The 25,013-nt window shown below is 33.4% G+C and overlaps 1 protein-coding gene across 1 annotated transcript in view; it reads left to right on the plus strand.

The window, feature by feature from the left end:
- Window positions 1-25,013, plus strand: part of CFAP47 (cilia and flagella associated protein 47) — a 423,400-nt gene that overhangs the window by 80,657 nt on the left and 317,730 nt on the right. Inside the window, exons 23-25 of the mRNA XM_074358969.1 lie at window positions 4,825-4,919; window positions 10,235-10,394; window positions 18,266-18,461. Of these exons, the coding sequence (XP_074215070.1) occupies window positions 4,825-4,919; window positions 10,235-10,394; window positions 18,266-18,461 (451 nt within the window). The remainder of the gene's footprint in view (window positions 1-4,824; window positions 4,920-10,234; window positions 10,395-18,265; window positions 18,462-25,013) is intronic.

The raw sequence follows: 25,013 nt of genomic DNA on the forward strand, positions 1-25,013 counted from the left end.
GGTACAAGGGACTTAATTTTTGAGAAAATCCGTATCTGAAAATATCTTTGTTTTACCTCCCACACTTGAATGATAATTTGGTTGACTGTGGAATTCTAGATTGAAAATCATTTTCCCTCAAAATGTTGAAGGTATTCTGTTTATCTTCTAACTCCTGTTGTTGCATTTAGAAGTCTGATGCCATTCTTCTTTCCCATTCGTTACATATTACTGAATAGTTTCCCTTTAGAAGCTTGTAAAAACTTCTGTTTATCCTTGTACTTCGTTATTTCACAGTGATGACTTTGGTGTGACGCTTTTATCTTTACCATTGTCCTAAGTTCTTGTGGTTCTTTCCAGTCTGGAAACTAATGTCCTTCAACATTTTATAAAGTTTTCCTAAATTGTTTCCTTGAAAAATTCCTTCCCACCATTTTCTCTGTTTCTCTCTCTTATTCCTATTTGTTGGATTTTGTATGTCTTTGATTATGTTATATATTTTAATTATCTTATATATTCTCTCTTTTTGTCCTTTTCCTTATCTTTTTTTTTTAATTGAAGTGTAGTCAATTGCAATGTGTCAGTTTCTGGTGTACAGCATAATGTCCCTGTCATTCATATATATACATAAATTCATTTTTATAGTCTTTTTCATAAAAGATTATTATAAGATATTGAATATGGTTCCCTGTGCTATACAGAAGAATTTTGTTTTTTATATATTTTTATATACAGTGGTTACTATTTTTATATATAGTGGTTAACATTTGCAAATACCAAACTCCCGAATTTATCCCTTCCCACCCACTTTCCCCCGGTAACCGTAAGATTGTTTACTATGTCTACAAGTCTGTTTCTGTTTTGTAGATGAGTTCATTAGTGTCCTCTTTTTCTTTCTTTCTTTCTTTCTTTCTTTTTTTTTAAGATGCCACATATAAGTGATATCATGCAGTATTTTTCTTTCTCTTTCTGGCTTACTTCACTTACAATGACAATGTCAGGGTCCATCCATGTTGCTGTAAATGGCATTATTTTATTATTTTTATGGCTGAATAGTATTCCATTGTATAAATATACCAAAACTTCTTTATCCAGTCATCTGTCGATGGATATTTAGGTTGCTTCCACATCTTGGCTATTGTATATAGTGCTGCTATGAACACTGGGGTGCGTGTATCTTTTTGAATTAAAGTTCCCTCTGGATATATGCCCAGGAGTGGGATTGATGGATCACATGCTAAGTCTATTTTTACTTTTTTGATGAATCTGCACACTGTTTTCCTTTTCCTCATCTTTTTGTTTTAATTCCTAGGATATTTTTATCTGATGATATTTTATGTCTTAAAAAATTATTTTGGTGATTTTAAACTAATAAAAGTTTTAAACTTTTTTATTATTTCTTACAGAATTTTTAATGAAAGCAACATTTTATCTCTGTATTAGAAATTATTTGAACTTTTTTTCTGTTAACTATATTGTTTCAATTTTTGCTAAGTCGATTTTTCCTGTATATCTTTCTCCCTTGTATTGAGGAGTTCCTTTAAAGTCTCAGTTCTTGCCTGTATCTCTTAGGTTTATGAATGAGTCTCACAAGGCTGGCTTCAGCACCAACTCTTATATCATTTCCTGACAATCTGGATGCCAATGAATGTTTTAGTTTAGGGGGGAACTAAAATATTAGTTTTTGAGACTTTAATCTTGAGCAGTTCAGTTTCTCTGGAAAATGTTTCTCTAATAATCTGTGTTGGGTAGAATGTAACTTTCTATAAATGAAATAGAGGCCTCTAAATGGTGACATAATATGGCAAAACAGTGCTTTAGTTTTAAAGATATAACCAATCTATTATTTTCACTGATTATCCTCAAGTACCAATTTGCAAATAGGCAGAATATCTTAGATGTGCTGTTTTTTGGATATGTGCCATAGCATCATCTTTTCTAGGATTTCTCATGTCCAGAGTTGAGAGTGACACAATGATGAACACCATCTACACATTTCTCTTATCCCACATATTCAGACTTCCTGCCAAAGCATCTTTTAATTCCAGTAGTATAATAAAACCACTTATAAGATACATGAGTTTTTGGATCAGAAACTGGTTTCTTTCCTGGACTTTTATTCCCATAAACTTCTAAGATGCTTGAGTTTTCATTAAGGATGACAAATATCTCCAAGGTAAGTTTTAAAAAGTATAGATTTTCAGTTCTGGTTTCTGGTCCAGCATGTAAGAAGCTTGGAAGTCACCACTCTATCCTAAGAACAAGTTAAAAATCAAAACAGACTGAAAAAAAATATCTTCTTAGATCTATAAGTGAGGTCACAGGGCAAACTGATGCCTCTCAAAATGGAGAGACTAATGGGTGAATACAGAGAATCACAACTTACTGGAATGGAACAGAAATCCATGGGCAGAAGTCACTTCAGGAATCAATTCCTGGATAAGAAAACATGAACTGTAATTGATGAATTGCTGGAGGCTCAGCATGAACAAGTCTGAGAGGAAATTTCCTTGGGGCCACAGTCATGAAGGCCTCTCACATTTCTGTGAATTTTGCTTTTAGGAGCTTAACTTGGTTCTCTCAGCAAATAGTGGAGAAAAATTCCCTCATGCTTCTGGCAGTGGTGAGGAAGAGGAATTATTTTGAAATGTGCAGGAGCTGAGTCTTCTCTTCTGCTTAACCAGGTTCTCCCTCAGGAGAAGCTATTTGACCAGATCCTAACCTTTTTATCAGAACATAACTGACCTTGGGGAAGGGAAATATCCAACTCCAGTCCCCTCTAACCATCTATGTGGAAGAAGTGGGACAGAAAAAAAAGGCCAGAACTAGGCCCACATAGATATAGTAAGCTGATCTTTGACAAAGGAGTAGAGGAAATACAATTCCAAATAAATAGGCTTTTTTAAAAAATGGTCCTGAACCACTGAACATCCACATGCAAAAAAAATGAATCTAAATATAGACTTTATACCCTTTATACCCTTTATACCCTTCACAAAAACTAACTCAGAATGGATTGCAGACCTGAAAATAAAATGCGAAACTATAAAACTCTTAGAAGATAACATAGGAAAAAAATCTAGATGACACTGAGTTTGGCAGTAACATTTTAGATATAGCAACAAAGACAGGATCTATGAAAGAAAGAATAAGCTGGACCTCATTAAAATTAAAAATTTCTGCTCTACAAAAGACACTATCAAGATATGAAAAAGACGAACGACTGACTGGGAGAAAATATTTGCAGAAGACATATCTGGTAAAGAACAGCTATTCAAAATATAGAGACGTCTTAAAAACTCAACAAGAAAAACAAACCAATTACAAAACAGGCCAAAGATCTGAACATACACCTTACCAAAGAAGGTATGCCAGTGGCAAAAAAGCACATGAAAAAATGTTCCACATCATATGTTATCCGGGAAATGCAAGTTAAAGTAACAATAAGACACCACTATACACCTATTAGAATGGCCAGAATCCAGAACACTGACAACACTACATGCTGATGAGGATGTGGAACAATAGGGATTGGTAGGAATGCAGTTGCTAGTGAGACTGCATTGCTTATGGGATTGTAAAATGATACTTCTGCTTTGGAAAACAGTTGGGCATTCGGTGGTTTCTTCCCACACTAAACATACTCTTACCGTATGATCCAGCAAATCACTCTCCTAGGGTATTTACCCAAAGAAGTTGAAAACTTAGGTCTACACAAGAACCTGCTTGTAAATTTTTATGGCAGTTTTGTTCATAATTGCTGAAAGTTGGAAGCGACCAAGATGTTCTTCATTAGGTGAATGGATAAATAAACTGTGGTATATCCACAGTAGAATATTCAGCACTAAAAAAGAATGAGCTATCAGGTCATGAAAAGACATGAAAGAACCTTAAATGTGTATTAGTAAGTGAAAGAATCTAATCTCAAAAGGCTACATGCTGTATCATCCCAGCCACATGACATTTTGGAAGAGGTATGTGGTTTCCAAGGGTTGTGGGGGGAGAGAAATGAATGGGCAGACCACAGAGGATTTGGGGGACAGTGAATCTCCTCTGTATGAAATTATAATGGTGAATAGATGTTGTTATACATTTGTTCAGACCTATAGAATGTACAGCACCATGAATGATCCCTAATGTAAACAGTGGATATTAGGTTATAATGACATGTCATTGGAGGTTCATGTGTAATGAATGTACCGCTGTGGTGGAGGATGTTGGTAATGGAGGGGGCTGTTTATGTGTGGAGGCAGGGGGCCTATGGGAAATCTCTGTACTTTCTGCTCAACTCTGAATCTAAAATTCCCCAAAAAATAAATATTAAAAAATATAGCATTTTGCAGCAGGTAATAATACATTCTCTAATATATTTTTACAGATACTTCCATTCCTTATCTTCTGTAGGATAGCCATTTTCTCCCTAGAACTTTTTTGTTTCATGTGTAAAATGTTATATGATATGCCATCTATGTATTTTCCATTTATTCCAATAATTTTTCTTTCTATACTTCTTCTCACTTCTGTACTTCTGCATTGGTCATATTCTAGTATGGAGATCATTTTAACTTTGTCTACTTGTTTCCTGAGGTCAATATTTAGCATATTTTATACTCTTATTGTCTCCAGGGTGTATTTTTCATTTTACTTATAATTAATTACCATCAAAAAAACAAAATCGGAACTATAGATGTGATGAACCAAGATATTTCTGAAATGTTTTTAAAGATAATTTTGTTTTCTGGCTACAAATATAAAAATGGTAGAAAAATTTAAAACTACAGTAAGAATTATCTATGAGCTTATGTATATTAATATTTTAACAGTATGTCTTCTTTCCTCTCATAGTGTTGCAAGCCCCATTGAGATTATCCAGCACTGATTTTATGTTTGAAATCCTATCACATACTATGGATCCTAATAACAGGATCACAAAAACTCAGGTATGTATAGGTAATTGATGCAGTTTACAACTTTTTCTGATTATGGCTTTTAGTTTATTGGGTTGATTACTCCCAAGCATGTGTTGTAAGAATACTTTCATTTTTAGAGAACTTGCATATATATATGCCATATTTCTTAAAGTAATTGCCAAAGTATACAAACACATATAAAGCCATTAATTTTATACATGTGTATATTTAATTCAACTGTTCAAAATACATGAAATAGAATTAAATTATTCCTCTCCTTATACAAATGGAAGCTATGATTAAAATTAATGTGAAATATGTTCTGTAAAGGTAAGTAAATATGGCGAGAGGCAATAATAAAAACCAAAAAAGTCCAGGTATATAGTAAAGTGACTTTTATGATAATCTACTCTTTTTTCTTAATAGATATCTCTACCTCTCTTCTAATTATGACCTCATCTAGAAAGAAAAAAAGAGAGAGATGCATAAGAAAGAAGCTCATGCATACATTGTAGAAATCTGTATTTGTAGTCCACCTTTTTGTCTTACATGTCACTTTTTCTGCAATCACTTTTGAACCTCTAAACCCTTGAAAAAAATTATATGGAGAAAATATTAAACATTGCTTCCATAAAATAATAGCATGCTATATGAAATTATAGTTGGAGAACAGTAAAGGATCTCTTCTGAAATGAAAATGTGACTTTCAAGTATAAGAAGTTAGCAAGACTTCTAACTTTAATGTAACTTCAAGGATGCAAAAGATCTTGTATGTGGGGCTAAAAGGGAGGCTTTAGGGATGTAAATTGGGTTGAATTCCAGAGAAAAAGTCTCTTCATAAACACAACATTATTTTATATCATTGAAATTTTAATTCAGTTGCTATGATAAAAGATAATCTTGACAATAAGAACCTTCTCTTTTGAGTCATCTTGGCCTCACAGGGAAGGAAATGTGACTCTAATATACTACTTGGGTTTGCCATGAATGATGTTTATAGTCATAATAAAACATATAATAAGGAGAAACCTTAATAAATTTATGTAGCAGAATTAAAATGTGATTTTATGTGATGTATTATATGTAAAATAACACATTTATGATATGTAAAATGTGTATGTGAAGATGAAGTTGACAAAGATGTCGACTAGAAGGTTCTTGTCACAGAAAGAATCAAGAAACAAGACACAGAAGTCAAGAAAGCAAAGCAAAGATTTACTAAAGGATAGATAGTACACTCCTAAGGAAAGAGCAGACAGACCCAGGTGGATGGCTGCCCCTAGTTTCCTTGGCAAGCTCGTTATATGGGTGTATAAAGGAATGGGAGAATATTCACTGGGAGGGCAGGGATTTGGGGTCGTCCTTTCTGATCTTCATCCCAGCTCCACCTTCCCAGGTAGGGAAAAGGGATTTGTTTTTGGTCCTCATTTAGTCTTGATCGGGGAGTGGGATGAGTCCATAATGAACAGAAGGTTACATTCGGATGAGGAGTATCATAAGCTTAAGGTTACATTTGGTTAGAGGTCATAATGATCGAAAAGTTACGTTTGGATGATGAGATTCCTGTCTTGTCCCACCCTTCTGCCTCCAGAACACTTGTCAGCCCAGAATGTATGGTTTTTTAAATCAGTCTGGAGGATCCTGTTTTTCTTGATGTGTCCAAGGACCCCCATTGTTCACAAGATGTATGGTTTTCCGCCGTTTGGCCTGTGCCCCCCTTTCTCTGCTCATCTCCAGCTACCTGCCTGGTCTAATAGAAAGGTTGGGGATGGTGAAAGAAAGAGGAATTAAACTCATTTTATATTGTGAGTAATTAAAGCATATTGTCTAAAGGTGACAGCAAAGGAACTAGAGATATAAATATATTGCTTAAAATTACTAAGTGACTAATGGAAGAATTAAAATATATAAATACCTAGAATTGGAAGATGGAGAGAGAAGTGGAGCTGATGTAAATGAGCTAAATCCTCATCCTTAGCAGTGGGCACTCAAAAGACAGTATCCAAACTGGTAAATCATGAAATAGAGCAACAGCCCCAAAGTTGTCCAATTTCTCATCCCCAGAATTTGTGAATATAATCCCTTACATCGTAAAAGATACTTTGCTGATGTATAATGTGATGAAGATTAATGACCCTAAGCAAGAGAAGTCTCCGAGAGTAAGTAGGTGGTCCCACTCTAATCACACCAGGGGCTGAAAACAGAGATCCTTCCCTGACTGTGGTCAGAAGGAAACATGATGACAGAAGAAAAGTCAGAGAGATGCACTGTTGCTAAATTTGAAGATAGTGCAGGGAGGCCACCAGCCAAAGAATGTGTCTGACCTCCAGAAACTGAAAATGGCAAGGAAACGGATTCTTCCCTAGGACCTCCAGAAAGTATCATAGTTCCTTCTAACACCTTGGTCTTAGTCCAGTGATATCTGCAGACCTTCTAAGATACATGACTGTAATATAATAAATTTGTGTTGTTTTAAACCACTAAGTTTGCAGTAATTTGTTACGGCAGCAGTTAAAAAACTTAAAGTAAGCCCTATCAGCATCACTTTTGGAATAAGGTTATAATTGTTAGAGAAAATTGAAATAAGAATTGGCTAAAATTGGTTGCTTCTGGGAAGCAAAACTATTGTTAAGAAAGAGTTGAATGGGTCAACTGTTTTTTATAAGGACTTTTGAATGATGTACATGTATTATTTTGATTAAATTGTAAAGAAAAAGAATACAGTACTACACATACTAAACAAATTAAACCGTCTTTCATAGATGATGGATCAATTCTATTCTGAGGTTAGGATATAGAATGTGGATTTTTTTAGAGATCTTATATCATTTCCTCAATTTCAAAATGAGAAATGTGAGGCAGTCACATAACTGGGATGATACCCTGCTCATCTTCTGTATTAAAAGATGTTTTGTTTATAAGGTGCAAATGAACTTTGTTACAGAGTACACAAATATTAGAACTAAATAGATGTCTCAGTACTTAGAGACATCTGGGAGTAGAATTGACTCTTTTTTTTAATCCTTAATATTTGAAATCAATCAAGCACGCTTTACAAAGAAACAAAATATATTTTGTTATGGTGACAATTGTGTGGATCATTCTACATTCTTCAAATTTTGAAGAATAAAGGTAATTTTAAAAACCTAGTTGAAGGTTTTATTTTAATGGTGTGTTGCACTGGAAAGATTAATCTGCCCACCATTTAGGTACATGGCTCCCGGATTTACAGGGACATCACAACGATGTACCTTGTACAACCATAGAACATTTTTTAAACAAAGAAATTAACATTAGTAAAATATTACTAACTTTATTAAATATTATCTGTATTAATATTAGCTATATTAACTTTAGTAATGAATATTATTAACTATATTAAACAACAGACCCTATTCAGATTTTAAGGTCCTCTTACTGTCCCAGGGTCCATCCAGGATACCATATTGTATTTAGTCTCCTCTGATATGTGTCAGGCTCTCAATCTTGCTAATTTTTTGACTCTATCAGTTTTAAAGAGTATTGGTCTGGCTTTTTTTTTTTTTTTTCAGAATGTTCTTCGGTTTCAGTTTGTCTGATGTTTTCCACCTGTCTAGAGTGAGTTCTTATTTTCCATGGGTTTTGAGGAAGAATGTCACTGAGGTGAAATGTTCTTTTTGTCATATTATGTGAAGGGAGTACATGATATCTATATGACTTATCACTGGTGATATATGCCAGGTTTCTCTACTGTACAGTTGGAGAAACTATTTTTCCCTTTTCACACTCTATGCTTTGGAAGTGAGTCATCAGTTTCTGCCCATAATCAACCAGTAGGAGTCAAGTTCCACCTTCTGGAGGGGATATTTAAATATATTATTTGGAATTTTTCCATAAGAAAGACTATTCCCTTGCCCCATGTATTTATTTATTTAATTACTTTGTATATCATTATGAACTCATATATATTTATTTTGTAATTTCAGTCATAATCTAATATTACATTTTTAATTTTGTTGCTAATATTGTTCCAGCTTTGGCCACTAGGACCTCTTTTCCCTCCTTCCCTCCGTTCCTTCCTTCCAGCCTGAGTTCAAACTGGTATCTCTGATTCTACTCTAGTACCACAAGATTCATTCTAGTCTTTCTCCCTTGTTCATTTTTAACTCCTTTCTCCAACGGTGAGAAATCCGGTTCTCTTATTTGTAATGTGTTTACTTATTTTCTAACCCTGATATCCTTAATAAAGAAGTTTCAGAAGTTTTAATCTGCAACCTGTTAAATTGTTGACATATTTTCCAAGTAGAGTACAGTGTTTTTGAAGGGTACCTTTTTGTTTTTAGCATTATGGTTTCCAGTCAAAATACTGTTCTCTAAAGTTTCTTGGGCTATTCCTCTCCACTTCCGCTGACTTCAGTGAGTTTTTTTTAATGTATTTGTGATATAGTTTGTTACAGTCTAGACCATCCTGGGATCCCCAGCATCTTGATTGATTGTTTTTAATTTATATATATTTGAGTTCACCCTTTGCAGTTTACAGTTCTATGGGTTTTGAAAAATGTGTAGAATAACTTATTTACTACTTCAGTATCATACAGAACTGTTTCATCACGCTAAGGTTCTGTGTGTTACTCCTTAATTTCTCCTACCAACACTTGGCAGCAACTGATTTTTTTCTATCCAGATAATTCTGCATTTCTGGAGTGACAGGTAATTTAATTATACAATATGTAGCAATTCGGGTCTGATATATTTTACTTAACAAAATATATTTAATACTCCTTTATGTTTCTACATGTAATAGTATTTCACTTATTTTATCCCTGAATTTTATTCCATTGTATGGGTGTATTACAGTTTGTTTATACATTCATTAGTTGAAGGAAATCTTATTTGTTTTTCCTTCCAGTGTTTGGTGATTATGAACAAAGGTATTATAAACATTCATATACAGATTTTTATATGAACATAAATTTTCATTTCATTTAAGAAAATACTTACAAGTGGGATTATTGGGTCATTTGGCAGGTGTATGTTTAACATTATTAGAAATTGCCAAATTGTCTTCCGAAGTAACTGTGTACTAATTTGCTTTCTCCCCATCATGAATGAAGTTTCTTATTACTCTGCATACTTGCTAGCTAGCATTGCTCCTTTGTATACTTCTCATAGTTAACAGGCTGTGAATGTATTTGCATACCCCTTTATTTGCCAAACATTAGTTTTAAAACATGTTATCTGTGATTACCACTTTTAATTGCTTGACTTTGTGCATAGGCTCATCACGTTGCTGTGGCAATAGAAACTAAATTTTATGTTTCCTATTATAATCTTTATAAATTTATTCTTTTTTTATGTGTGAACAGGATCTTGTCTTACATAATGTTTCCAAAAAAGATGTAAAGTGGACTTTGAAAACTAGTAATACTGGCAAACTTTTTAAAAATGGCATATTCAAATTTAGCATGCTGAGTGGGACTCTGAGACCAAATGAAGAGTGTAATGTTTCTATAAATTTCTGTCCAAGTAAGTACTTTTTTTTCTCCTGTATTTGTTGTTTTTTTATATATCAACTTATTCTTCACGTATTATTTTATCATGTATACAGAAGTTTAGATTATTAGCTGTATGTACTTAAGACAGTTTTAAGAAATTTCTTACTAGAATTTTGTGGTAACCGTCATCATAAATGACTCCCAGTCATCTTCACCTCCTGGTACTCATGCTGTTGTGTAGTCCCCTCCCACATCACATAAAGCTGATATATGATCCATAGGATATTATGAAAGTGATGGTGTGTGACTTCCAAGGCTAGGTCAGAAAAGGCATTGCAACATCTGGCTTGTATTCTTGGATTGCTTGCTTTGGGAAAGCTGGCTAGCATGTCTGTTTATCTATATTTATACTTTTATATTTTTTTAAATTACAGCAACTTTATTGTACCTTTATATAATTGGTATGGCACATTTTCTTTCATTAAACATTTATTACAGAAATTCTTGACAATTCTTACACATTTGCTTTTCTAAATGAACTATCAGTTATTTTTTTCCAGTTGCTGAAAAAAAGGCATATAATTGAGTATTTTTTCCTTCAAAGCATAGTATGCTTTTCCATTAATTAAAGCCTTACTTCATATGTAAAGAACAAGAATGTCTTTTCCCTATTAAGTTATTTTGGTACCTTTGTTGAAAATCAATTGACCATAAATAGAAGTGTTAATTTCTCTTACTCTGGTCTGAGAGAATAGCTTGGGAACTATTCTCTTCATTTCTATTTTTGTGAAGATTGATATTAATTCTTCTTGAAATGTTTAGTAAATTTCACTAATGAAGCCATTTGGGTTTTGACTATTCTATGTAGGAAGATTTTTCATTGCTACTTCAATCCCTTTCTATAAGTCTATCCAGATTTTATATTTCTTCTTGAGTCAATCTAAATAGTTTGTGTCTTTTTAGGAATTTGCTCATTTCATCTAGGTTATCTGATTTATTTATATACAACTGTATAGTGTGTTCCCTTATAATCCTTTTATTAAATTTCTGTAAACTGTGTATTTTCCCTTTTTTATTCATGTTTCTGTAATTTGATTCTTCACTCTATTTTTTTTGGTCATTCTTGCTAACAGTTTTTAAAATTTGATAATGTTTTTGAGACCAATTTTTGATTTCTAAAATTTTGTCCTTTATTATTAATTAATTTCTGTTCAATTGATTTCTGTTCTAATATTTACCATTTTATTCAATTAATTTCTGTTCTAATATTTACCATTTTCTCTTTTTTTCTTTGGTTGTAATCTGTTTTTTTTTTTTTTCTTGTTTCTTATAGTGCAAGGTTAGGTATTGATTTGAAACATCTTTTTTAATATAGGCATTTATAACTATAAATTTCACTCTGAGGACTGCTTTAGGTGTGTCCCATAAATTTTGGTATGTTTGGTTTCTTTTTAATCTCAAATTATTTTTTTTAAATGTATCTTATCATTTGCTCTTTAACAATTATGTATTTCGGAGTGTGTTGTTTAATTTTCACATATTTGAGAATTTCCCAAATTTCACTTTATTATTGATTTCTATTTCTATTCCATTGTTGTTGCAGAACGTACTTTATATGGTTTCAGTCATTTTTAATGTATTGAGGCTCACCTTGTACCCTAAAATACCGTCTACCATGCAGAATGTTGCACATATACTTGAGAGGTATATGCATTCTGCTCTTGTTGGGTGGAGTGTTCAATAGATGTTTGTTAGGTCTCTTTCATTTATAGTGTTGTTTAAGTCTTTTATTTTTTAATGATCATCTACCTAGTTGACTTATCACAATTGAGAGTAGAGTATTTAAGTCTCAAATAGTATTATTTAATTTTTTATTTCTCCTTTCAATTCTGCCAGGATTTCCTTGTATACTTTGTGGCTTCATTAGGTGCATATGTGTTTATAATTGTTATATCTCCTTGATGAATTGCCTGTTATCACTATGTATATTGTCCTTATTTGTCTCTAATAGCAATTTTTATCTTAATATTTATTTTGTCAAATCCTAGCATAGCCACTGTATCTCTCTTTTCGTTACTATTTGCATATATATCCTTTTCCCATCCTTAAACTTTCAACTGAATTGTGTTTTTGAATCTAAAGAGTGTCTCCTGTAAATGACATGGATTTAGATTACTTTTTGAAGTTTATTTCACATATCTCAGCCTTTTCATTGCTGTATTGAATTATTTTACATTTACCTGTTAATCACTAATGAAGTAGGTTAAGGAAAGATTTACATTTCCCTTTTTACTATTTGTTTTCGGTATGTCTTCTGTTTTAATACTTAACTTCCTTTGTTTCTTTCAGGATAAATTTTTTAGTTTTTTCAAAGTAATTTCCCTGGAAAATACAATTAACATATTTTTTAAATGTAATTGTGATTAATACCAACTTCATTTAAATGGTATACAAAAATTTTGCTCCAATATAGCATCCCCCTCCTTTGTACTATTATTGTCATACAAATTACATCTTTGCACAATATCCTATCAACAGTTTTATGCTACTTTATACGTTTTTTAAAAAATCAAATAGTCAAAGAAAGTACTTACAAACAAAACTACTTCTATCGTTTATATTTGCTCATATATTTACCTTTACGTCTTTATTTCTGTGATTCAGTTTGCTGTCTAATGTCCTTTTATGTCAGTTTCAAGGACTCCTTTTAGTATTTCTTACAGTAAAGATCTGCTAGTGGTGAGGTCTCTCAGTTTTGTTAATCTGGAATGTCCTAATTTCTTCTTCATTTCTGAATAATACCTTTGTTGGATATGGAATTCTTGGTTCGCAGTCTTTTTCTTTCAGTACTTTAAATATGTCTTCACACTGCATTCTGGCCTTCATGGGTTTTGATGAGAAGTCAGCTATTCACGTTATTGCAAATCCCTTGTATATAATGAGTCACTTTTCTTTTTCCGCTTTCAAGATTCCCTTTTCTTTGCTTTTTGGCAGTTTGACAAATGTGTCTGAGGGAAGATATCTTTGAAAGTATCTTACATGGGGTTCATTGAAATTCTTACATATTTAAACTCATGTTTTTTGCCTCAAATTTTGTATGTTTTTGGCCATTATTTCTTCAAATAATCTTTCTGACCTGTCTCTTTCTTCTCTATCTCTGGGATTATCATTTTGCATATAGTGGTATACTTAATGGTTCCCCAGTTCCCTGAGACTGTTGAGTTTTCTTCTTTCTGTTTTCTTTCTGTTCTTCAGACTAGAAAAACTCAAGTGACATTTTTTTCTTCATATTGGCTGATTCTTTATTTAACCAGTTCACATCTATTCTTGAATCCCTGTTGAGTGAATTTTTCATTTCAATTTCTGTAGATTTTAACTCCACAATTTGTATATAACACATTTATGTATAAATGTATGTGTATATGTCCAGTGCTTGAACTTTTCTCAGGGACAGTTTCTGTTGACAGCCTTTTTATTCCTGTGTACGAATTGTTCACTGTTGTTTCTTTGTGTGTCTCAAAATTCTATTTTTAGAAATGAAACATTATAAGTAATATGGCAGCCATGGAAATGACAGCCTCACCTCCATTCAGTAGTCATTGTTGTTGCAATTTTTTGTTTGTTCTTATTATTGTCACTTTTTGTTTAGTGACATCTCAGAACTAATTCTGTAAGATCTATATTCTTTTTCCTGTGTGGCCACTGAAGTCTCTTAATTTAGTGCTTACCTAATGATTAAATAGTGATTTCCTTACTTTAAATCAATAAGTTGTCTATATTTGCTGAGGGATTCTGTACACATGTTGGGGCATGTCATTGATGGATGAAAGGACAAAGATGATATGGTATATACTTACAATGGAATATTATTCATCCTTAAAAAGAAGAAAATCCTACAGTATGTTACATGATTGAACCTTGAGAACATTGTGCTAAGTGAAATAGGCCAGTTACAGAAAGACAATTACTGCCTGATTCTACTTATATGATATATCTAAAATAGTCAAACTCATAGAAACAAAGAGTAGAAACAAAGTCATAGAAACAAAGGTGGTTTCCAGGGATTAAGGAAGGGGGAAATAGAGAGCTGCTAATCAATGGGTATAAAATTTAAGTCATGAAAGATGAATAAGTTCTACTGTATAACACTCTGTTTATATATAAAAATATTATGCCCTTAAAAATCTGTTAATATGGTAGATCTCATATTAAGTTTTTTATCACAATAACATTTTTTTCAAATGTTGGAAACAGAGGTATTTCTCTGCATCTGTGTATTTCAAATAACTAAAAATTCCTCATCATTTAAAAAAAAATCAAAACCAAAACTGTTAGACCAAATCACTTTCCTTTTGGACAAGTTACAATAGTACCATTTTGCTTTTTGACTTAAAATCTGTTTTTCTATCCACTTCCTGCCCCAGACTGGATCCCTTTATCCTAAATCTGATCCATTTTCTAACTTCTTTACATGACCTCCCACTTATGTGCAAACCAGGATTCCAACAATCTTATTAAGTAACTTGTCACCCTCAGGTCACAGGGCTTTGGATAGACAGGGCAGCACAATAAGCATAATAAGTAGTTTGTAGGGGTGTCGGTATAGCTCAGTGGTAGAGCCCATGCTTAGCATGCATGGAGCCTTAGGTTCAATCCCCAGTACCTCCAATTAAAAAAAAAAAACATAAATAAACCTAATTACCCTTTACACCCGCCCCCCCAAAAAGTAGCTTGTTTACTTTTTCCCAGCCTCTTGAAGACAGTGGGTCTCTAACTGACTTAAGATTTCTTCTAATTATACCTGTAGCATCTGCCATTTTATTCTAGGTGGATTGGTGATTGATGATATTTTTGTTCTGCCATTTTCTCCACTTATAATGTGACTGTGGTGTAAGCCTCTTATTCCAAACCACGGTCAGGGCCTTTATTTCTCCTTCTATTTCCTTTGCCTTGTAGATGCAACCTTTGTCATCAGTATCACCTAGAGTAAGGCAGATATACTTTATCTCCATTTTGGCTCACTTTGTTATATTGGTTACCAAGTAGGGCTGCTTATATTCTCAGAGCTTTGAAGAGTTTTAGTGAGGCAGTTTTTAGTTTTCACTCTCCCTTTATTGCCCTTCCTTGGACTGCTACAGGGATAGAGGCGGGGGCTGTGAGAGTATGTGTTACCCACACTGAAGCAAATGTCCAAGTCATTCTGAGTCTGGACCACTGCTCTTGAATCTCATTTGTGTGGCTAGACTCACTTCCCTTGGAGAAGATTATTCTTAGTTCTCATGTAAATAGCCTCAGTGCTTCATAAGCCTGACTCTCAGGGCATACATATCCTAGAAAATTCTCAGCATGAGGATCCCTACTACCCAAAAACAGAATTTTTCCACTAATGAGCTTTGGGAAGTGAAAGTATTGACATCTAGCTTCTTTAAGCAGACTGGAGCAAAGGAACAACAGATAGTTGCTTGAAAAAATATCTATGAAGATTTTTTTTCCTCTTTTTGAGGAAGTCTGTACTAGTACTTGTCTCTAACTTAAAGCATCTGCTCAACTACCTTTATATTTTACATGCTATAACTAGGGAAGCATACCAAATGCCATTTTCAGACTATTTTTCTATTTCAGCAGGTATTAACAGTAACTTACCTGTTATTCTTCCTAATTATTCTTATGAAGCAGCATTAAGATTGCAGCCTCTTATATATGCTGTTTGGGCTTATCCAGTTCTCGTGACTGGGGTTTTCCATCCCTCTGTCAGTTATGGGCATTGGTCCTGACAGGTGATGTCTGTCTCCTTCTTTAGAGGATTGTCATTGTTTGGAGGAAGATGCCTCATGGAGAGATGCCTAGGAGGCTAAGTCTCATCACCACTGCTCCCTCAGTGGCCCAGCCCACTGTCCCTCTGGTCTCAGATAGTTGTTTGTGAATTCACATCCCAGAGCCCCCATGTGGGATCAGGTTGAATCTAGATTCTAAAACTACACCTTTTCATGCTTCTCCTCCTGCTTTGTTCTGTCCTTCTTTTACCTATTCTTTCCTCTTGAGAGCATTCCCTCAGTAAATCACTCAGTAAATCAGAATCTCTGGGACACTACTATATATTATACATGTGACAATATAATAAAATACCCACGGCTAGCCATGTTAACAATAGAAAAGGCATGATAAGAACCTGTTAACGCTTTTAAGCTTTTTGGAGAGTTCACTGAGCTGTGTGTTTGCTCTCAGTAATATTGCATTAGCACAATGTTGCTTTAAATAGATGTCCAGGACATCTCTTAGCCTGGCCTTGTATATTCACTTCAGATTCATGTGTGTGAAACATTACTTAAGATACTGTCATTAGTGGATTTTTAAAAGGTTTCACCTTTATTACCTCTGTTTAGAACTCTGAAAATATGATCGAATCAAATATTCGTTGCATTCTGAAGTTGACTGTAAAAATACTTAGGTTTCATTATATATTTCTGTGTATTTTGATGTCTGTCTTCTTAGTTGCTACTGTGTCTCATCCTAAACTAGTCCAGCTAAAGCCACCATCTGTATTTCTGTACAGAGCTTCTCCTTTCTGTCCCTATCTACATTTATTTCCAGATGAAATGGACTAGATTACTTTGAAGGAAATAAGACATATTTCCATTTGACTTTTCCTTCAGTGTGGGGCTGAGCCCAAGCAGTCGAAACTAGGGTATTCCTCCTTATGATCTCAGCCTCTCTTAAAAAAATTAAACATGCCTATAATACCTTTATATCACGTATCTTAGATGAGAGAGATGGCATACCTGAGCTTAAAAACATGTGTTATTAAATTGTTCGTAGCCTTACACAAGGAACTCTCTTCTCCATGGCCACAGAAACCTTGAACACTTGTGAAACACAGAAATACTCTCAAAACTCAGTATTCACGGGTTGGGGTATAGCTCAGTGACAGAGTACATGCCTAGCATGCATGAATTGCTCAGTTCAATCCCCAGTACCTCCATTAAAAACAAACAAACAAACAAACCTAATTACCTTCCCCCCAAATAGTGGTGAGATAAGGATAAAGTTACTTTTAAAAAAAACCCTCAGTATTAAGTATGTTTTTGAATTCTGAGATACTATCTGGAATTCATACTCACCAGATCACATTTTTCTCCCTATGAGACTTATGTTCGGGGATTTAAGTCTTAAAAGGCATCATCTATGACTGAAACATTATGCTGTACACCGGAAATTGGCACAGCATTATGAACTGACTATACTTCAATTGAAAAATAAGCAACCCCTCTGGCCCCCCCATAAAAAGGCATTGGCAACTTGCTGTGATGACTCTTGTGATCTGAGACTAGTCAGCCTCCTGTGCCCTTTTCTCCAACACAAAATTTCCTTTCATTTTGTGAGTTACCATGTGGGCACTTCCTGTCTTTTCCTACCAGGTGAAATTGGCCAGTTGACCCTGGCAGCCTTTTGTCAGAAAGCACCTTACTTTCCTCTCAGCATCTTCATTTCTTAGTAGTTCCCTGAGATCCTTATGGAAATGATCTGACCTCATCTTCATACTGCAGATACTGAAGGATGGAGAGCTCCTGTTTAGGCAGAGAAAACAATTAAAAAAGGAAGTCCTGTTGTACTGTTTCCCCAGGGTATATGTATTTTCCCATAATAATTAAAATCTACTTTAAGGAGACTTGCTCTCTTTCTAGACAAAGTGCACTTTAGAAGATTTTTATTTCAGTGACACCTCATTACATGTCTTAAGTTCCTTGGCAGGATAAATCGAGTTTCTGGGTAATCTCTTCTGCTCTATTGAGCTGTAACTTCGTGCAGTACATTTTCATATATAGTAAGGATTAAACTATGTAAATGCTTTTTGGTTTGTGTGAACTAATCCGAAGTACTTAACAAATGTTTTTCTTTCACTAGAACTTCCTAGAAAATACACAGCTGATATTCCTGTACGTTTAAATGATAATCCACTTTGCTATCGAATGTTGTGTCTGGTTGGAGAGGTGAAATTACCCAAGTTATTGTTTGACCCTCCTTTCATATTTTTTACTCCTGTTCCTTTGAATGTAACAACTGTGATGGATATCAACATTTTACCTCAGAGCTATTTCAGGTAAATACTTAATGTGAATTTACCACATTTTCTATAGGTGTTTTTTGTGTGTGTCTGTGTTAGTGTTACACGAGTCATGAACAATGCCTGTCTTCTTTCTATAGTTCGAGTGAACTACTAAAATATTTAACTGTACATTTAAATTAAAAATACCCCACAAGCCCACTTAATTATCTCACAGTTAGTTATTTAATTTTCTTATAAAAATCTTTGGTATGTCACTCTTAATGGTATAAGATGCAAGCTTAAAAATTCAGTGTATTAGTTTTCTTTCACTGTGTGACAAATTACTGCAGACTTACTACCTTAAAACACAGATTTGTTCTCAGTTTCTTTGGGTCAGGAGTCTGGTTAGTTTATGTCCACTGCTCAAGGTCTCAAGAGGCAGAAATCAAGGGCTATAGCAGCAGTCTCATCTAGGTCTCAGTCCTCTGAGCTCTCTGGTTGTTGGCAGAATTAATCCTTGTAGTTGTAGGACTAAGACATCATTTTCTTGCTGGCTGTTGGCTTAGACAACTCTAGGCACTTAGAGGCCACCCTCAAGTCCTAGCCATGTCATTCCCTATTCACAGCATGGATATTTAACTCAGTCCAGGGGGGTAGATGCAACTCAGTGGTAGAGCACGTGTTTTGCATGCATGAGGTCCTGAGTTCAATCCCCAGCACCTCCATTAAAAAGAAAAAAGAAAAACTATATTTAACTCATTCCAAGCCAGAAGCAGACCATTTCTCTGACCTCTCTGTCTCTAACCTCTAAACCTTCTTTTAAGATCTTACCTGATTAAATCTGATCCACCCATGTTTATCTCCCTTTTGCTTTATTCAAAATCCATTGACTAGGGATCATAGTTACATATGGAAGATCCCTTTACTGTTGCCATATAGCATAACTTAATCACCAAAGTGATGTCTCATCATATTTACAGTTCTGGCCACCCAAGGGATTGGAATTACAGTTTGTACACTGAAGAACAGGACCCTTGGTGCTCATCACACAATTCTGCCTATCTTATGCATGCACTATAGAGGAATGATATCTGTTTTCATTTTTTTTAAAGATTTACAAACAGCCCAAATCACAGTACTATATTGGCCCAGACACATTATGAACCCACACAGTACGAAACAAATAGAGCGTATGTGTGTGCGTGTTTCTGTATATATATCTGTAGATAACTGCTGGGCTGCTGAGAAGTGTGGGCAGTCTCCAAAGGGCTCAGATCAAATCAAACCAAAACAGTACATACTTATAAACTGAAACCAGAGTAGAAGCAGTGAGCTGTATTAACATGCCAAATGCAGGCTGATTCTTAAACCTTGGGATGGCTTCAAAATAGGAAAACTTAATCTCAGATTCCTAGGATTAATCCAGGAACACTGGAAGAGGTTAAAGTGGTTCCATGTGAGTAAATTCTTCTACCTTTCAGTAGAAGCAAGCAACTCTTGTCTAAAACAATGGTTCTTAAACTTTGTTGTATATCAGTATCATCTGAAAGACTTTTTAAAACAGATTTTTTGGGTCCTATTCCCAGAATATACGATTCGGTATGCCTGGAATGGGATATAATAATTTGTACTTATAATTAGTTTCCAGGTGATACTGATCCTCTTGTTTACTTTGGGAACTTCTACTCTAAATGAAGCCATCCCAAGTTTTGACCCTTATTTCAGTTTCCATAGATTGCTATCAAGTAGACATGAGCACAGTGTCAAGTATTAGAAAACTCCTCAGGACGGAGGACACTGTAACTTAAAGTCAGCACAAATAGCCATCTTAAGATTTAGACTCATAAGTAATTCAGATAATGTAATTATCAATACAAATTATAAATAATTTGCTTAAAAAGATGGCATTATGAAAATTAGTCATTAACATGGAATTGTACAAAAGAGATTGGAAAATGAACCAGAACTTTTAAAATAAAGTATGTAGGGTAGAATTTTAAGAGCATCCACTAAACCTAAGATTGTACATGAGTACACAAACAGTGTAGAAATAAAACCTCAAGTTAACTTTATAAGAGAGAAAAAGAGAAGCATACTTTTAAAAGCAAGAGAAACCTTCAACAAAAATGGTGGCAGAAACTAAATAGTTGAGTAATGCAATAAAGTGTAAATAAATTACTCTGACCAGTTAAAAGAGAAATAATAGAGTAAATAATAAAGAAAATCCAGCTGCCTATTAAAAGAAGTATATATGAAACGTAAGGACAAAGAAAGATCGAAATAAAACATGGTTTCTCAACTTTAGAACTGTTGAAATTTTGGAAAGGATAATTCTTTTTTTTGTTGGAGGCTATCCCCTACTTTGTAGGATGTTTACCAGCCTCCCTTGTCTCTATCCAGTGGCATCCTCCCTCTGGAGTTGTTACAGAAAGAAAATGTCTGCACATTGCTCAATGTCCCCTGGGGAGCAAAACCACTCACAGTTGAGGACCACCAAAATAAAATCATGGGAAAAGGTATACCAGTATAACCAAAATAGAGCTGGATAGCAATATTAATTTCATATATAATAAACTTAAGAGGTAAAACATTTTAATATAGAAATCATTATAAAAGATGCAGCTCACCTAGAAACTATCGGAAGTCTAAAATTGTATGCACAATTTAAATGATCTTAAAATATATGAACCCCAAATTGAAATAAGAGAAAATTAAAAACATACCCTATATTGTAGGATATTTCAGCATCTATCTCAATTACTGGTGAGTCCAGAAGACAAAAACATTTGTATAGATAAAGAAGATTTGAATAAGATAATTAAGAAGTCTCATTTACTTAATACTAATATTATTAAAATTAGTAAAAATAGTATTATAAAATACTGCACCTTGCAGTTAGAGAATACACATTTTTCTCACTTAAACTTAGGATATTTACAGGAACTGAAAGTGTATCATTCTGTGGTGCAAGTTTAACAGATTTTCATGAGTTGGCATCATATAGACTATGTTCTCTGATAATAATTATAATTAAAAATCAAAATATTAACAGATATCCCATACATTCAGAAATGTTTAAAACACTTCTATAGAGAACAAAGATATATTGAATTTTGCAAATAAGTAATAATTAAAATACTATATATTAAAACATGTAAACAACAATACTCATTGAGAATCATAAGTGTATAACACAATCGAATGCTGTAAACAGTGTTTGAGTATTAGAGACAAAGACTAAACTTGAAACAGCTACTGTGACTTCTCTTGCTTTCTTTAGACAATTAGACCTGCATCTTTTGTTAAATAAACTGCATCTGTTATATGAAATAAACACCAAAATTCCAGTGGTTAAGCAAAAAATAAATAAGTAAACTTAAAGAATGCAGCAAAAATAGATGGAAATATATACTCTTTAATGCTGATATGGAAATATATACTCTTTAGATGGAAATATATACTCTTTAATGCTGATATTAAATTAAAATTGTTGAAAGTTTGAATTATTCAATTTAATAAATAAGACTAAGAATAGCAGATTAAACCCAAGAAATGTAGAAGGGAAGATTTAATGAGTAATTAAAGGAATAGAAAATGCATATATAGAAGATAGGCTCACTGAAACCAAAGGCTGGCTCTTTGAAAGACCGAATACAATGGACACTATTACAGTGAAGTTGAAAGGAAATAAAAAAGGCACAACTCAATAATATTAGGAATAATGGGGCCTAACCATATATCCACTGGAGAAAAATGAGATAATCGAAGTGCTATGAAGAAGTTTATTCTAACACATTTTAAAACTTAAATGCAATGGGACATTTGTAAATAAATAAATAAATAAATAAATAAATAAATAAATAAATAAAAAAAATCTGTCTATCTATAATATATAATTTACTAAAACCACATTGGAAATAAAGTCTTTGAGTCAATACTTAAAATCTTATAAGTAAAACACCATCCTCTGATGTTTTTACAGGCAAGTTTTACTAAACTTCCAAAAAATTGATATATCAAACCTTGTATAAATTCTTCCAGAGAACAGAAAAAGAGAGAATGTGCCCTAATTTGTTTGGTGAAGTCAGAATTTTTTTATTATAAAATCTGATAATGACGGTCTAAGAAAGGTAAATTATAGGCCAATCTCTCTTATAAATGTAGATGCAATAATCGTTAATGAATTGAATTTTATATTTACACACATTTATAATATAATCTATATCACATATGTAATGTAATATTAATAGATCATGATCAATCTGGGTGTATCCTAGGATTGCAAGGTTTGCCTAATGTCAGAAAATCTAAAATATCTTTTTATTTCATCTACTGCATTGACAAATAAAAATACTAGTTTACATTACATTAAAATAATGATTATGATCATTTCCATGAAGAAAAAAAGAATTTGATAAAATCATGTACTATAAAACTATTAAACAGGAATAAAAGAGATATTCTTTAAGTTGCTAAAGTTTCCTATCATAAACCTACAGGAGACATTATTACACATTATCAGAATTTAAATGAATTCCCTTTAAATAAAATAGAAAAGACAAGGATGCCTATTATCATTGCCTCCCCAACACATTTTCCCAAAGAACCTAGTCCATTCAGGGAGTTAAGAAAAGTAAAATACTTTTTAAAAGTAAAATAAGAGTAGGAAAAGAAGCTTCAAAACCATCATTATCTATAGATTAGATGATTTCCATATAGGAAATTAAAAGAGTCTACAGGCAAATTTTGAAAGCTATGAAGATCATTTATCAACACAGATAAATGTTAAGTCCAATATTTAAAATTCAGTGTAACATTTCAGCATAAAACATTTTGAACATGCAACTGTAAAACTACTATTCATGAAGACATTAACAGTTAAAGATAATAGAAAGAACTGTATGGAACTCTACAGAGAAAATTACGAAACTTAAGTCAAAGAACTCATAAATAAATGAAGATTAATGCCATATTCATGAATGGAGATATTCAATATTATAAAAAGGACAGTTCCCCACAAATTAATTTAGATATTCCATGCAACTGCAATATAAATTCAAATAAAATTTTTCATAGAGATTGACAAGTAAAATTCTAAATTTTATATGGAAGAATTAAGGGTCAAGAATAGCCAAGCCACCACCAAAGAATAATAAGATGAGAAGGGCTTGCCTCCCCAAATATCAAGACTAAATCAGTGTCAGTGGTTCAGTGAGAGAGAAAATAAGCCAAGGTATAGAATAGAGAGACTTGAAAAAAGGCCGACACATGGATGGATACTGAATGTATGACAAAGGTAGTATTGTAGATCTTTGGAGAAAAGAGATTACTATTCAGTAAATGGTGCTAGAACAATTGATTGTCTGTATGGAATATTTCATACTGGATTCCTGTCTTAATCACAGAAATTCATTACGCATAGATTAAAAGCTTAAATGTAAAATGTAAAATGTGAAAAAAATTTGAAAAAACAATTTTAATATCTGGGTAGAGAGAGATTTCTTAAACAAGACTTAAAATCATGCTAGTAACAAAATAAATAATAAAAATTAATCTGAAATACAGCAAATAATAGAAATGTTGACAAAAATTATCAATAGGTAAGAGCTTTGAATATCTCCAAAGTTGCTTCTAGCTACCTGGTAATGTCCCTCAGAGGTTCTTGAATCATAAATGGAAAATAAACATGTGAAAACATATAATTGACCTGTTTGTAAACTTGGAAATGTATATTAGAGACTATACAATGAGGTATCATTTTGCCTGTTCTAGGTAGGTAAACTTTAAAAAGTCAGACTACTAGTTACAGTGTCAGTGAGTAGGACTACACTGGATAATACTATATAAAGTTTAACATCTACATATTTCACAGCCCAACCATTCCACTTCATAGTATGTACAAGAAAAACTCATCAGGGAAATGTAAATCAAAACCACAATGAGATTATCACCTCACACCTGTCAGAATGGCTGTTGTAAAAAGACGACAAATGATAAATGTTGACTAGGATGTGAAGAAAAGGGAACCCTTGTGCACTATCAGTAGGAATGTAATCGGTATAGCCACTATGAAAAGCAGTATGGAGTTTCTTCAGAAAACTAATAATAGAACTGCTGTATGATCCAGCAATTCCACTTTGGAGTATATATCCAAAGAAAAGAAAAACACTAATTTAAAAAGGTACATGCACCCCAACATTCATAGCAGCATTGTTTACAGTAGCCAAGATAAGGAAGCAACCCAAGTGTCTGTCAATATAATAGATAAAGATGATATGGTGTGTATACACACACACACACACACACACACACACACACACACACACACACACACACACACACACACACACACACACACACACACACACACACACACACACACACACACACACACACTGGAATATTACCCAGTCATAAAAAGGAATAAAATAATGCCATTTGCAATAACAGGGATGGACCTGAAGGGTATTATGCTTAGTGAAAAGTCAGAGAAAGACAAACAGTATAATTTCACCTTATGTGGAATCTAAAAAAGAAAACAAACTAATGAATTTAACAAAAACAGAAATAGACTCATAGATAGGACAGACTAGTGGTTACCAGAGG

Source organism: Camelus bactrianus, chromosome X, assembly GCF_048773025.1.
Source record: "Camelus bactrianus isolate YW-2024 breed Bactrian camel chromosome X, ASM4877302v1, whole genome shotgun sequence".
Taxonomy (NCBI): Eukaryota; Metazoa; Chordata; class Mammalia; order Artiodactyla; family Camelidae; genus Camelus; species Camelus bactrianus.